Source organism: Enoplosus armatus, chromosome 6 (assembly GCF_043641665.1).
Source record: "Enoplosus armatus isolate fEnoArm2 chromosome 6, fEnoArm2.hap1, whole genome shotgun sequence".
In the NCBI taxonomy this organism is placed as follows: Eukaryota; Metazoa; Chordata; class Actinopteri; order Centrarchiformes; family Enoplosidae; genus Enoplosus; species Enoplosus armatus.
Window position 1 is genome coordinate 5,490,008 of NC_092185.1, and position 15,474 is coordinate 5,505,481.

The 15,474-nt window shown below is 41.2% G+C and overlaps 1 protein-coding gene across 1 annotated transcript in view; it reads right to left on the reverse strand.

Annotated features, from left to right (window-relative positions):
* Positions 1-4,641: 4,641 nt before the first annotated feature.
* LOC139286394 (Golgi apparatus protein 1-like) overlaps positions 4,642-15,474 on the reverse strand; it is a 28,716-nt gene continuing 17,883 nt past the window's right edge. The window contains exons 11-25 of the mRNA XM_070907156.1: positions 15,174-15,327; positions 13,401-13,625; positions 13,063-13,125; positions 12,192-12,305; positions 11,883-11,971; positions 10,674-10,791; positions 9,734-9,826; positions 9,414-9,551; positions 8,910-9,033; positions 8,570-8,712; positions 7,914-8,015; positions 6,623-6,730; positions 6,134-6,254; positions 5,571-5,677; positions 4,642-4,949 (exon numbers count right to left, since the gene is read on the reverse strand). Of these exons, the coding sequence (XP_070763257.1) occupies positions 4,782-4,949; positions 5,571-5,677; positions 6,134-6,254; positions 6,623-6,730; positions 7,914-8,015; positions 8,570-8,712; positions 8,910-9,033; positions 9,414-9,551; positions 9,734-9,826; positions 10,674-10,791; positions 11,883-11,971; positions 12,192-12,305; positions 13,063-13,125; positions 13,401-13,625; positions 15,174-15,327 (1,867 nt within the window). The 3' untranslated portion in view covers positions 4,642-4,781. The remainder of the gene's footprint in view (positions 4,950-5,570; positions 5,678-6,133; positions 6,255-6,622; positions 6,731-7,913; positions 8,016-8,569; positions 8,713-8,909; positions 9,034-9,413; positions 9,552-9,733; positions 9,827-10,673; positions 10,792-11,882; positions 11,972-12,191; positions 12,306-13,062; positions 13,126-13,400; positions 13,626-15,173; positions 15,328-15,474) is intronic.

Genomic DNA, 15,474 nt, shown 5'->3' on the forward strand with positions numbered 1-15,474 from the left:
CTATATGATTGTAAATTGAATATCTTTGAGTTTTGAAGACGTCACTTTGAGCTCAGAAAACTTGTGATTTATTATCATTAATCAAAAAATTAATTACTGTGTCTGATGATGAAAATCATTTCCTGCCACCCAACAGCGAAGGCTTAAGTTGTGTTGTATATTTGCCATCATGTGATAATGTGGATAAAAGTACTGATTGCTTTCTGCCAATGTGGCGGTTTTCTATAAAATAAAATAAAAGCAGACGTGACATTGACCTCCGGGTCAAGTTTTAAATATCAGACGATCTTCATACCTAAATACAGTGAAACCACCGCCGGCAGGAATGAAGGAAGAACACATTTAAAAACAAACTAAAACAATGGTGGGCTGTAATATAAAGTGCATTTGTAGTTAACGGGCTCAGTTTCCAAAGTTAGACCTATTGGTAGACGAGGATGAACCCACAACAGTATCACTGTAATTATCTGCATGTTGTTTTACTGCCGCAAGTTTTCACTTCAGACAAAAACAAAGATGGATTCTAGTCGATAAATCAGACCCAATGCTATTTTGTTTGACGGTATTTGTCTTTCAGAAATACAGATTCTTAGCTAGCTTGAATCGCATTGAAGTAGTTCACCACAATTAGCTCCACTGATCCCAAAATCCCTTTTAAATAAGAGCTCTCTTTAATTAATGAAAAAACATTGTCATAAGTTGATGGACGGTTTCTTAGTTTTCTGTACAACATGGGTGTCATTTCTATTGTAGTTTTCTTTCCAATTAGTAACAATAACATTGTACTCAGCAAGTCAGTTGTTGAGGTCTGGGAACACGACAGAATCCTTAACTGATTCAAATCCAAAATAAGTTGTAATAAACCATAATGGTCTTTTCAGAAGATAAGATGGCGTTACTGTACATTTTTCTTATTTTCAACAAATCCTATGAAAAGTCCAAAACCAACAATGTGCTAGTTCGTCTCCCAATACTTTCTCACTTCCTGTCTGTGGCTCTGAGCTCCAAGCTCATTGGTTCCTATTGAAGATGTAAATCTTTAATAACACCACAAATATATTGTTTCATTTTAAGTAAAAGAAAAAAGGCTCAGAAATAAAAAAGCTGCTCACTGTAGTTTTTAATCGAACAAACAGGAAGACATAGTGCTTTTGTTGGGGACGCCACTTAGTCCCCAAGATGAATCCACATTTGATGCTCTAGTGAGTATTTGCGGCAGCAGGACAGTGTATGAGGGACTGAGTCTAAATAAACTACAGTGTGTGTGTTCATGGTAATGAAGGAACATGTCAGCCAGTGCAACAGTGTGGCTCACTGATGTGTTTTAAAAGTTTTTGAACAACAAAGGAGCTCTATGGCTCACTGTTGGTTTGAGTCTTTTCATGGGATTTGATGACAAGAAGAAATAAATAGAATATTATGAATCTTGTGCTTTTGTAATAAACAGACTGGACAAAAGAATAGAAACCTTGCAGACTTTATTATTATTAACAAACTGTCCAATTTTCATCTGTACAGAACAACAAAAAGAAACCAGAAAAGAAAAGAAAAGTGGACAGGGAAAAAAATAAATCAGATGATCAGGAGCTCCATGGATTCAGACATTAAACATCGTTTACAAAAAGATCTTTATCATCACAAACTTAAAATCAAAATGCTCTAGTCATCATCGCTCAGGAAAACGAGAACAGAGAGGAACCGACCGGAGATCGCACAGAATCCTGTGGGCAACACACACACACAAACGCAGAGACACATCATCCATCACGCACACAAACACACTCACATGCCCACATGCTCTTCTGCTGGGTGCTGCAGGGGGTTCTAGGAAGTTCTGTACAGCGGGAACCCTCGGTGGGACGGTGAGTAGGCACGCTCTGATAAAACCGATGTCAGATGGAAAAAAAAAAAAGTGAAGGCAGTTCAACGAATCAGCACGTCTCATTTACAAGCAGGGAGGACAGCGCTCACCACAGCAAGCTTCAACAATTAGAAAAAAAATAGAGAGTACAGGCTAACTGCACGGTACATAGTTTACAGTATGTCATCACTCAGTATAGTACACATGTACAGACGGCTCGAGCTGGGAGAGAGGAGAGATTCTCATTTAGTGTTTCTACGGACGCACCGAGTGGCATCAAGACCTTCTCAAACCGAGACCAAAAAGCTCGACAACACTGTGACTCTCAATCATACGTCAGATTGAATCAAAACCTCGAACGCCTTCTTCCTCCGGCATGAACCTGCAGGCTGAGCAGAGACACATCAGGCCAACCAGAAACAAACACAATTCTTCCTGAAGAAGACCGTGAGATGCAGTCCAATCGCCCAAAAAGCTAGTAAGTGGACCTTTAATTACTTTGTTACACAAATCCAAAAGGTTTTTTTTTTTATTTAATTTTGTCGTCTAGTTTGCATGTTTCTGGTTTATTTCTTTGTGCGCGTTTCTCTTTACTCTGCTCATATCAGCAGAGAGAAACTACAAATACTTGATATTGTGATATGAACATAAGACCATGCTGAATTTAAACTGACAGCTTTCACACCAGGCTAAACAAAAGTACACTTAATATCACGATAAAGTCTTCGAAGGCTGCGTTACACTTACATGAAACCGTCTCCTGAACTTGTCCAACAGTCGTAGCTACGTGAAATGAACCCTGAGTCCTCTTCCTGTTTGGTCTTCACATCTACATCACTAATCAGGTATGAAAGCTCCAGTGGTCACCTCCAAAGTATCATCACATTACACATATCGATGTACGGACTCATCACTATCACGTTTCGATCTGGTCTGGAACAGAGCATCATTAATAATTGGGGTCAATAAAGGATTCAGGACGTCATGTTTAACAGCCTCGAGTTCATCAAAGTCTCTGATGTGCTGCCGTCTTCAGCATCACTACAGCAGAAATCTGACTCACTCTGCCAAAAGTACAAGAGAGGCGTTCACTGCCGTATGTGAAAAATCAGCCACCTGCTGCAGCAGGTTGATGCCCGGAGGAGGCTACACCTTCACCGTCTGCATCCTCCCCCACATCCTCCCCTCTCCCCCCTGCAGGAAGGAGGGACGCTTGCTTGCTGGAGAAAAGGCAACCAGAGAACATTCAAATCATAGAATAAAAAAAAAAAGAAACTTTGACCATTAGTAAACAAATAAATAAGGCTATGACAAAACAATATATATATATTTATAGATATAAAAAAAAAAGCGAAAAATGTGCAGTGATTCCAGTATCATCTTTACACAAAAATGTTCACATCTCTATAATAATCTAGAATCTTTTCATTTCTTTATTCTGTTTTTTTTTTCCTGCATTGCTCTCAGCTTTTCCGTACCAACCAGCGTGATACCAACAGCCGCTCTGTGAGTTCATGACTGGAAAATAAAAAATAAAAAAAGAACAGCCAGTTCGCCCAGTCTGTCTGCTCCACCCAGTCCTGGATCAGACTGGGATCACTCTGTGTCCCGGCATGGTGGAAACCAGCCACAGTGTTTCCAGACGGCACACGTGATGCCAAACAAACGTCCCAACCAGCTGCTTGAACAGTGAAATCAGCTAAACTGGAAGCAGCAGGTGGACGTGGTGTGTTTATGGCACAGGTTGGGCTGGGAAAAAAAGGTAAACAATTAAAAAAAAAAAAAAAAGAAAAGAAAAACAATCAAACTGCATTAGAGGAGAGCTGATTATGCCAGGTCTGCCATTTCAAAAAATAAAGAATAAAAAACAAAAATAACCACAAATAATTCCTGTTGTAGGAAGAGCTTTGAGCGAGCCAGCTGGGAGTGTTTGTGATGCCCCCCTCTGCCTCCCTCTTTATCTCATCTGTGGCTCGGTGGAGGGCTGGCACCGCCCGCCTGGCAGTCCCCATGGCGATAAAATCTAACACACATCAGCAAAAAAAAAAGAAAAAAAAGAAGATATATCCAGAGCCAAACAACCCCCGAAAACCCTTTAGCAGGAGGACAAACTAGAACAATATGGTGGTAGAAAGACGATCACACACACACACATTCTCACACACACACACACACACACACATTCACACTCTCTCTCTCTCTCTCACACACACACACACACACACACACACACACACACACACACACACACACACACACACACACACACACTGTAGTCATTAAAATACTGGAGTCATTAAGCCGCTCTATACATGAGCATTTCCCATCCCACTTTCTACACATTTACATTTAATGTGATTTCATTCACCTCCCTTGCCCCCCTATCTTGACCTCTGACCCCATATCCTTACAATTCTCATGCCTCCCCCTCCCTCCCCTCACCCCCCCCCCCCCCCACCCACCCGCACAGCAAAGAGGGGTGGAGAACAAAAACTAAGTGAAAGGAGTAATACTGCATCTACATCAGGTGAGCGCAAGGTAAAACTGCAGGAGGACCCAGCGCTCTGTATAGAAGCTCAGGAAGAGAAGAAGAAAAATATGAAGAAGAAGAGGCGACTGTGGGCGTGGCCTCCTGAAGAGTGGGCGGGGCTCATGTAGCAGAAGAGCGGGTGAGTCACTGATCAAGCCCACTTTCACCTGCAAGATTGTGGGTAATGTCATTCCAGCGATGGAAGAGGAGGTATAAATAAGCCTGGAGGGTTTGTGAATGAAGTGGAGTGAGGAGAATTGAAGTGGCGAATCGGGGAAGGCAGGTGGAGTTTTGGTGGGTGTAAGGAGAAGGGCTAAATGAGGGGGGAGGTTATTTTCAGCGGTGGTTGTTTCTCCTGCGGATGTGTCCTGACCCCCGAGTGGGCGGGGTCTACCTGTCCTTCAGCTCCTGAGTGACACGTTTGGTGAATCTGCCACAGAGTAGCCCCATCAGGAAGAGCAGCGACACACCTGCACCAATCACAGTCAGGATATAGTTCTTGGATGGTGATGTCATCACCTGCATGGCCAGGTCTGAGAACCCCTCAGCAGGAGCCACCTGACAGAAAGTGAGGACAGGACAGTGTGAGTTTAGCTGTGTTCACTCCAAAATAAAAGCCCATTTAACTTGATTTTGAGTCGTTAACTCAATTTCAAATTAAAACATTCAGATCAGATTCAGTTTTACAGGTAATATGTAGGTGAACGCTCTGCAGTTAGAGCAATTGTCACAACAGCCCAAAACTGATTTTATGCAGCTCAATCAATCAATTTCATAATAAAGGACCCTTTAAACAGATGTTACGTACCTCCTTTAATCTGTTTCAAAATCTAGTTAAAAACAGATTCAATGCAGCTTGTTCACTCAAATTAAATGACAACTTAAAATTGATTTGATACAGCTCATCAATTTCAAAGTAAAACATTTTAAAATGAACTTCAGGCAGCTACACTACAGCTACATACACTGTTTAAAGTGAAGTGACGCTTTGTAAACAACCTCTCCTCAGCTGAAGGGTTACGTACAGGACTCCAACAAAGACAAAGAGTTCCTGTTTGTCTTGGTTCTGTGGTGTGAAGAGCTCAGTGTGTCTCCTGCTCTGTCACATCACCTCCAGCCGTGTTTTCACAGTGTTCAGAGGGTTTCACTGACAGGGTGAAGAAGTTGTGGTTCATGTACCTTGGCAGCGTAGCTCCACATTTCGATGCGATCCTGAAGTCTCTTCTTGCACTCTGGCTGCAGACGAACACGCTTGTCCTGCAGCGCCTCCATCAGGCACGACATCTCTGAGGAAACGACAGAACATAACACATAAACTTGAATCTTATGTTGACTTGCAGCTGCATTTTTTGAGGTCAGATGATTTATAGACGACAGTTGGAAGATATTTAGTCTTTTTTATATAGTCTAATATATCTTATATCTTTAATGCTGATGCGAAACTAACTAAGTATACACTTGACAAATAAACTGAAACTGCCACAACATTCAAATAATGTATACAGATTTGATGTTTGTTAATAAAAAGAAAAAAAGGTGGCTAAGAGCAAAATACATGTAAAAGAAAATAATGTATTTTACAGAATCACACTTTTTATTGCACTATTTCTCAGGAGTTTAAAAAGGTCTTAGGTCTTGTCTCTGTGGATTTATGACAATTCAAAAGAATGGAAATTGTACTTTGACGTCCAAATTACTGATCAGACTGTCAGACTTCCTGAGGTGTTTGTTTGTGGACTCACGTCGCCCCTTGCCAGGTGGGATGGCTGCACATTGGTGTTTGATGTCCAGAGCGCAGGCTGTGTGGAGGACGGGGTCGACAAAGATGTCCGCCTTACTCTCCTTCAGCATGTTCAACACCTCCTGCAGGAGGAGGAGGGGAAGAGATGGGGGAGAAAGGGGAGGTGGGGGAGGATGGAAAGACAATGAGGAGGAAATATTGAAAGCAGGTAAAATAAGAAGAGGAAAAGAAAACAAGGAGGATAAAGAAGGGGAGGAGGTGGAGGAAGACGAAGAATAAAAAGGAAGAGGACAAAAAAGAACAGAAAAAGAGGAAGGTTTCAAACATTTAAGTCTGACAAAATGTCTCATGATTGATGTTTTCTGTTCATGCCAGTGGAGGACACCGTTTTAAAATGAAAATAGGTTAGTGCCTGTATAGATTGCATAACATGATGATGCAATATACTTTCCCCTGAGTGGTCAGTGAAGGCAGCAGAGAGTTTGTTTACCTTCTTACATCCTTCCTGTTTGATCTTCAGCAGGTTGACCTTCAGACACTCCTCCACCTGCCCCGTCTGCTCCTGAGCTGCTGCTTCCTCCGGACACAGCCTGGAAATCTGAAAACACACACACACAGTCATTAACAGCTGTATGTGCTGAGTGCAAAGTGCCTCTCAGCAAGGCCCTGAGCTGCTACCTGCTCACTGTAAGCAGGGCTGAGTAGATCAGCGTGTGCCTCTGTTATTTTAATTTTCACACTGACAAATTGTCAAATACTGACTTCTCAGCAGTTATTCAGTGTTCCACTCAGCTTTGTTCCGAGAACCAGATGTCATCTTGTAATAATTTGCATATTAGTGGTATCATCTGTATGAATTTCCACTTGTCAAGTTCCATCAAGATCAGTCTGCACTAATTCAGCATCTTTTGATGTCTGACAGAATGAATTGTAGGACCAGCAGCACCACAGGGGATTAGTGTGCATGAAGGAGCTGAACTGACAGAGCTTGTATTTCTATATAATTTACATTTTTATATACCATATATATTTTGTATTGCTTTCAAGATTCTGTGATTTCTGCCGCTTTGATCTGTGGATTTAATGCTTTCAAGATGATTTCATTTCATGATTTCAAAACTATTTTCAGGAAGTATTTACAGGAATTGTGACGTCTTCTGACATAATAAAATTGAAGGCAAATTGAAATTTTAGCCAATCACACCAGCATATTTTAGCTAAACTACCAATGAAACTGTGCAGTAGTCTCTTCTCTCTCGCCAATTATGCAGTTATCATTACCCCCCCCCAGCTGGCCCGACAGCCACATTGCAACAAATGGCATACGTTTCCAGGTGAGTTCCATAATACAGTATAATTATAATATCAAGTGTCCAACATGAACGGATGTTGACGATGCAACATTTGGGCAGTTAGTAAATAAGAAATTGACCTAATTTTATGTTTGGTACTGACAGGAAATGAAGCTACACACCAGCTGATAGATGTCAATCAAACGACAACTTTTGAGCATTACCATCCTCAGTAATTTAAAAACGTAACAATATATTCAAAAATAAAAAAATATTCATTTCCAGATGCTCAAAACAGAGTATGAAACTGTGACAGGCAATTTTTCCTCTTTTACTGAAGGAAACATTTTGGCAGCTGCTGTGGCATAATCAACACATCGGAAGAACCGTCAATAAAGTAATTTTGCTCCTTAAATCACAGACTCTAATACTGAACACTGAGGCTTTCACAATGTGAGTGCGTTCATGAGGAAGCAGAAATGTGTGCACCTCCTGTGTGCAGTGGATCTGCAGCTGAGGGTCCAGCCTGTAGTCCAGCGCCGACTCCTGCAGGATGACCCGGATCTGATCCTCACAGTCTGTAGACAAACGCTGTCACAACACACACAAACGCACGCATTAATATTTCAATGGCCTGAATAATTACTTAAATTTCCAGACTCATGATTCTTATTTATGGCTTTAAGACTTAATAACACCACATATCTGATTTTTCTTCAAAAAGTCAAAGTGCCGCCCTCTCAAGCACCAGCTTTTAGTTCTCAATGTCTTTTTCATTATTTCATCTTTTTTTCCCCATCTTTCATCATTCACCCCAACAAGCTGTAGATGCGCCATCAACACCTCATGGAAGCAGTAGATAGTAAATGCAAACAAAATTATAGTTTTCTTTGTTAAAATACCAAGCTGTTCAAATGTTATAGTCCAGTGCAACAGTAGGTATTCATTTATCTTAGAATATGGACAGAAAACCTCAGTATCACTAAAGACTGGTGAAAGAAACCCTCTGTGGTAAAGTATATTATTATATATATAATATTATATATAAGAACAAGTGGAACAGGAACCAACTTGTTGGGAGGAACTCTCTGGACTAACATGGTGTCCTGGATGTGTTGTTTACAGTAAAGACAAGTGTGTCTGACCTGGTCGGCATATTTGAGTTTGAGGCAGGAGATGACCTGACCCTCCAGCTCGCTGTCGGCCGTCGCCTTGTTCAGGATGGGCTGACAGAACTTTGGGATGTCGGCTTTACAGGCCTTCCTCAGCACCGGGTTCAGCCTGTAGTCTGCGCACACACACACACACACAGTTTCAGCAGTTGTACTTCTCCAGCGCTGTAATGAGAAGTCTGATGTTTTAATTAAGATGAGTGGAGATGATCGATGTCAAGAGTCAGAAGAGACACTGGACCTGTGTGTGTGTGTGTGTGTGTGTGTGTGTGTGTGTGTGTGTGTGTGTGTGTGTGTGAGTGTGAGTGTGTACCTGTGTTCTGAGTGATCTGTCTCTTGGTGATCATCTGTTTGCATTTAGGATCCATCATCTCACTGTTCTTGTTCTGTTTCAGACACTGAAGAACATTCTTTCCCTCCGACTCTGTACAGAAGCGCTGAAACACACATTCACATAAAACTGGTTACAACCACAATATACTAAGGCTGCATTCAGACCAAATCCAGCGGTTGTGGCGATTAACGCAGGGTTGTGCAGCGGTGTGGGAGTGACACGACGCGGCCCATTTGTGTGTCGTCATGTGAACTTTAACGCCCATTCCAGAAGGTGGCAGTAATGCACTTAAAACAACAAAAGAAGAAGAACTTTAACCCCCTGACCCGGACTGCTAGTATGGCGGCTCGTGCGAGTGATCGTCTGTCCACATCATCAGATTAAAAGCTCACATTTATTTCTTCTTGTGGGCTCCTTCTGGTCTCATCGGTGGCCTACGTGATTGGCCTACATGATTGCGCAACGCTGGTTTTACTGGCCTACCCTTATCATGTTCTTGCAGACTCTCATCAGCTGGTAGTCCAGTTCAGGATCAACCATCTCCACCTCCTGCAGCTTGAAGATCCGCTGGTGGCAACGCTGAGTCAGCTGACCCTTGTTTTCCTTCAGACACTCGATAACCTACAGAGAGAGAGATACATGGATTTGATCGTGAGTGAGTCACTTGAAGTATATGATGGGGTTAGGGTTAGCCCCTTAACCCTAATTTTCCACCGTTTTTTCAGGTGAAATGACAAAAATGAAATGGGCCCTTTTATGAAGTAAACAAACAGAAGTGTGTGTTTCTGTGTGAAACTACTGACCTGTGCGTTGCCAAAGGCCACGTTCTGACACAGTCTGTTGATGTCCTGCTTACAGGAGTCGTACAGCTCCGGCTCCAGGCGGATGTCCTCTGACTGCAGAGATTCAGAGAGGATTTAGTGAATTTAGAGAAAACACAGACAAAGAAAACACAGAAACTTTTAATCTGTGCAAGCAAGAAAAAGAAACTCAGACCGGCTTAAGGAAACACCTCGAGAGAGATGAAAACATCAGAAGCTCAGAAGAGAGCAGAAGCTTTCAAAAATCTGTTTGCTGTTGGCCTGCTGAGGTTTAACAAATGTTTGAATGTTAAGTTAGTCAGTCTGCTGTACGAGAAGCCAGACATCAAATCCACTGAACGTCTGCTCTGATTACTGTTACTCTTGTTGTTCTTGTAAACGCAACTTACTCACACATCCTGTCTGATATAGAAATACACATGACTTGTCGGACTCGTTCTGTTTCATGAATGCAGAAGTGTTTGAATGATCTTGAATGACATTTTCTTTAAGAGCATTTGAACACCCTCGGGTTTATGAAAAGGAGAAACAGTCAAGTCTAGAGGTGTGCTTTGTCATCAGAGATGTTATTAAAGTGTTCTTGTATTTCTCGCTGCTTCACTTATTTTCTGTGATTACAGTTTTATATAATATAAACCCTTCTGTACAGTTGCAACTGGGAAAAATACGCATCTCCAAAATGTCAACTTTTCTTGAGATGAGATAAACATCCCTGTTTTCAGCTTCATGAAAATGCATTTTCAAGTAGTTTTTAAATGGTTTATGTAACATGAGTAGGAGAATTTTCTCAGTCCATTAAAGAAACATTTAATTTATCAGATTATCTACATTTAAAATCACCAAAATCTGGAAAGTCATGGTTTTCAATGGACATTGACAAGATGCTCTTGTGACTTGATGAACCCTGTGTCAGAGAACGTACCATCTCCACCTCCTCCACCCGCAGCTGTTTACGACATTTGACGGACACTCGCTGCTCCTTGGCATCCTGCAGGGTGTCGTTCCTCACCGTGGTGCTGAGGCAGATCACAACGTCCACCCTGAGCGACAGGAAGACAAGAGGTTACAAGAGGTCTGTTGATCAGTTGTGGATGAAACAGCATTAAAAATGTGTTTTTGCTTTATTGCCCTATAAAAACACACTTAAACTCACATAAAAACCAGTATTCAAATCATGGCATAGTCTGTTGGAGTGGAGTGTCTGTTTTAACAGAATTACTGTTTTCATACTCTTATTATAAGTTTGTTACCATACTCCTGATCGATGTTAAGCTACCATCAACAAAACTCAACACTTCCTGATGTTTATTCACATTAAAAACCTAAAAAAGGAAGGCTGCAAGACTTCTACTCTGGACATTTTGGAGCAAGTGTTTTATTAAAGGTTTAACATCGTGCGGAGGGGGAAGGCAGAGTGGAACACTTGACATGACTGTTGTTCAACTTCAAAGACAACAGGTAAACATGGAGCAAGTGTTGAGTTTGCATGGACTGGAGAACAGAGTAAATAAAAAAATAAATGCTCTGTCTCCATTATAAGAAATAACAAATAAAGGCCTGGTTCTCTCTGCCACTGAAGTAAATACTATTTGAATTTACATTATGTCAATTTGCAACCCCTTGTCACAGGTTGTACACAACTATGTCCACAGTGATTGTTTCATTTGAATAATGTCTGGAGAGGTAAAACTATTCAGTATTACAGGGGGAAAAAAGCAGAGGTCAGAGACATAAATCTGAAAAATGCGTTTCAACCTTAAACACAGCCTCTATCACACAATATATTTATTCAGTATTTGCTGGACTGCTGGATGGAAACAAGTCTGTTGGCAGCGAACATCATAATTCAGTCACCAGTTTTCCTCTGAAACACAGAGCTGAAAACCTCAGGAGGAGTTTTAGGAAAATGAAGTGACGAGCCATTATTTACAAAAACTAGGCCTACAAAGGTCAAAGATCCACTTATTAGCGTTAAGAATCAAGACTGTGAGATGAAGCTGAAAACTCCTGAAGCTAGTTAGTGGACCTTTTTTAGCTTGGATTGTTTTGTTACATATCTGATAAAATGGTAGAATTTGTGTTTTCTGCTGCAGATTGTTGTATCGTTTGTTTTTGTGTTGATGTGTCTTACTTCTTCTTGATATTGGGACACAGTTTGAGGACGTCCTCTTTGCAGGCCGTCTTGAACTTGTAGGAGAAACGGAAATCTTTGATCTGAATCTGTAGACAGACAAAGAAGTTTGTTTGTGATGAATTCAGCAGATAATATGGCTGCAGACTCATTACAACAAGCTGAAATTGTGATGCTAACACATAAATAACCAATAACCCAATAAGCTCAAATATGAAGAGAATTAACAAATGTATTATGTATATTTTCAATATTTCAATATTGGTAAGAAGAAATGCATAATTAAGTATTGAATTTCCATCTGCTCACCAGCTGGAAGTGTGTCACTCCCACCGCACACTTCTCATTCATCTCCTTCTGGTGTTTGTTCTGAACCAAACACTCCATCAGGTCACCAGTTTCGATCTGATTATCAGCTACCTCCTAACAGACAGACGGGGGAGGGGGTTCTTTTAACACAAGTTATTCAGACCAAATAATTCAATTTTAGTACACAACGATGTGGATAAACTCCCTAAACCATGATATGTAATTGAATTTTGCAATATGGCACATTTTCTGGAATATCAATTGAGAAACTGTTTATGGATAAATTAGCCAGACATTAATATCTGTATCTTGGTTAATCCAGTTAATTAGATACCATATTGCTTATCATCTCACTTTATGTATGGTCATATCAGCAAACACTATTCAACATGTATGTTAATGTACAATGTGTGTGCTGCTTTATGAAGGTTTACATTTTGTACACTGCAAAACAGAAAATGTTTGAGCAAAAAAGATCCAATAAATACAGAGGAGTCCTTTAAAACGATGAGTGTCCAAAATGTTCAGGTGAAACAAGACAGAGAAAAATTATTAAAGTTTAGATATTACAGGAAGAAGAGAGGCAGCGGTTCAAAACACAAACTTCCTGTTTGCATGGTCCTTACAGTCTTAATTTTGTACATGGTGTATTAACAGTTCATCCATGTGATACCCTCCCTGCCTTCTTCTTTTCCTGAAATATTTTTGCTTTGGAAGCCAGTTTTTACTCTTGGCCTTCTTAAATCAGAAAAACAGATCTCTTCTTTTGACGCAGTTGAGCCAAAAAATCAGAAAATTCTTCCACTAACTTTTAAACCGGATTTAAAAGTGAAGATAGGGTAAGACAGGGAATTTCTCACTGCAGACTTACATGGCAGTGAGCCTGGATGACGGGTTCACAGGCTCGCATCAGCAGCGCCTCGATCTGAATATCCTGAGGACAAAACAAACAGACGCTGTTAACAAAAATCAATCAGTAAGATCAGATCAGTCAGTTCAGCTTTAATTTTTATTCCACCAGGACGGCTCATAGTGGCACAGACGTTAGATTCAGTGAGAGCAGTGGTTCCCAGCCAGGGGGTCAGCACAACCAAGTGGTCCCAAGATAAATTTAAGAGCAGAAAACTGTAAAATGCTGATCCGAATTGATGGCAAAAATGAACAAAAGATGAATTATCCATAGACAGCAGCAGCAGGTGTGGTGGTTACCTCTGACTCCAGCTCCGTCAGATTTCCCACCACATCTCTGCAGTCAGACACCAGATCCTCCAGGTGATCCTGCAGACACTCCAGCTCCTGTCCGGCTTCCGTCTTCTCGCTGCACCACTTCCCCAGGTCGGTCATACATCGTCTCTGGAGCTCAGGGTCCAGCTTCACATCCTGCGCCCTCTGGTGGAGAATCCTCTGCACCTCCACCTTACAGTCTCTGGAGAGCTGCAGGAGGACGACCACATCGGTTAGAGGAGACAAGAGAAGCCCCTCACTTTAATTTTTCAAAGAGGTCTTAAACTGATCCTCCACTCTACAGTTTTACGATTTTTGGCTTCAGAGCCCCGGAGAAAGCAACAGTATAAACGCCCGGTCACACCAGAAACTTTGACACGTCTTTGCTAAATATGTTGTTCTAGAAACCTGGTGATGTAGTGACTACTTGCAGGGATAGTTGTTGTACCACTGTTGGCACTGACATCGGTTGGTCAACAGCACAAATTCACTTGTCAGAGTTCACCGAAGTCAATGCTAAGCATTTGCATGGATTCATTTTGCCACCGCCAGCGAATCCACTGATCGCAGTGCTTTAGAATAAATTGGTTTCACTGTTTTAAATACTGGTGTGACCACCATTTAACTATATTTTAGAGAGGATGCGTGTTTGGAAGATAATGAGAAAAAAAGAGAAAGATTATACAGCAGCAGAGGTTTGAGGAGTTTCTACAGTGGTTTTGATATTTTTCCTTTAATGAAAAGTAGAATTTATTTCAACCGACATCAAATCAAGCTGAACACTGCCGTATTTTATTTTATATTTTATTTTACAGATTTTCAAGCGTTCAGCAGGGAGTGTTTGATACTGAAACAATATATTAGGGTGGAGTATCACTTTAAGGACAGCTAACACATGTAACACTTCTGATTGTATCAATAACTTAATTTGCTCCAGTTGATTAATCAGCACAACCGTGTTTTCCATAATTGCATCGATTCTTTACATCACAGATCAGAAGCTCAATTACTCTTAAAAATCAGACATGCACTTACATAAGAATTACACAAAACAATCACTTCCCCTGTAAACCACCAGTCACCGTGACAGGATGTCCCGTTTCCTGTGATTATCATTATCAGCATCAGTTCAGCAGCAGGACATACTCACAATCAAACCGTGGTTTTCTGCTTCAGACGCTCTACCAGGGAGCTACGACAATATTCTCTGGTCAGTGAGAAAGTTCACAGACTTCCTGACAAACTCACATTGACCCCCGCCCCCCGACCTCCCAGAACACAAACACAAGTTATACGTTATATTACTGTACATCACCCCTGTCCCCCCTGCGTTACATTAACTCACCCACCCCCTACTGGACACTTTATCTGGATACTTTACTTTATTCTGGTCACTGCACTTTGTTATTTATCTTATTTTTATTCTTATTCTTATTTTACCTTTTATATTCTACTTATTTGTTATCGAAACAATAGCACCTTCAGACCTCGGCAAATTCCTTGTAATGTATGTTACTTGGCAATAAACAGTTTCTGATTCTGATTCTGATTTTGATATTTACTACAGCTTTTATTTTCTTCTACATCCTGGCAATCTACTGAAATACATTTGTATTTGTATCGTCAGTTTGGGCGTTTAGCTGATGCTCCAAAGTGACTTCCAGCAAGTGCAAAAGCATGAAAAGCCTTTAAGCAAGGAGGTTTTTAGGGTCAGTACACCCAAAAGGTGTCCTGGGGAGAAAAGGTACAGAGACTCACCCTCCGCCCCTGCTCCACAGAGCGGTAGGCGTGGCGGTACAGGCAGGAGAAAATGGCACCAGGCGGCATCATTTCGCTGGTCTCGTTCCAGCCGTGAGTGTGGCAGAGCCGGGCAGCATCGCCCTGACATTTCTTATACAAGATGGGATCCAACCTGGGCAACAACACAGGGAGGAACGCACTGGTTACCAACTGAACTTAATTTCTTAAATGAAATAGAGGTACATCACTTCACATTAATATTGTACCACCGAGTTTCTAATCTTTGCTTTGTAAGTCCTGATTGTAGAGCAGTTTATAA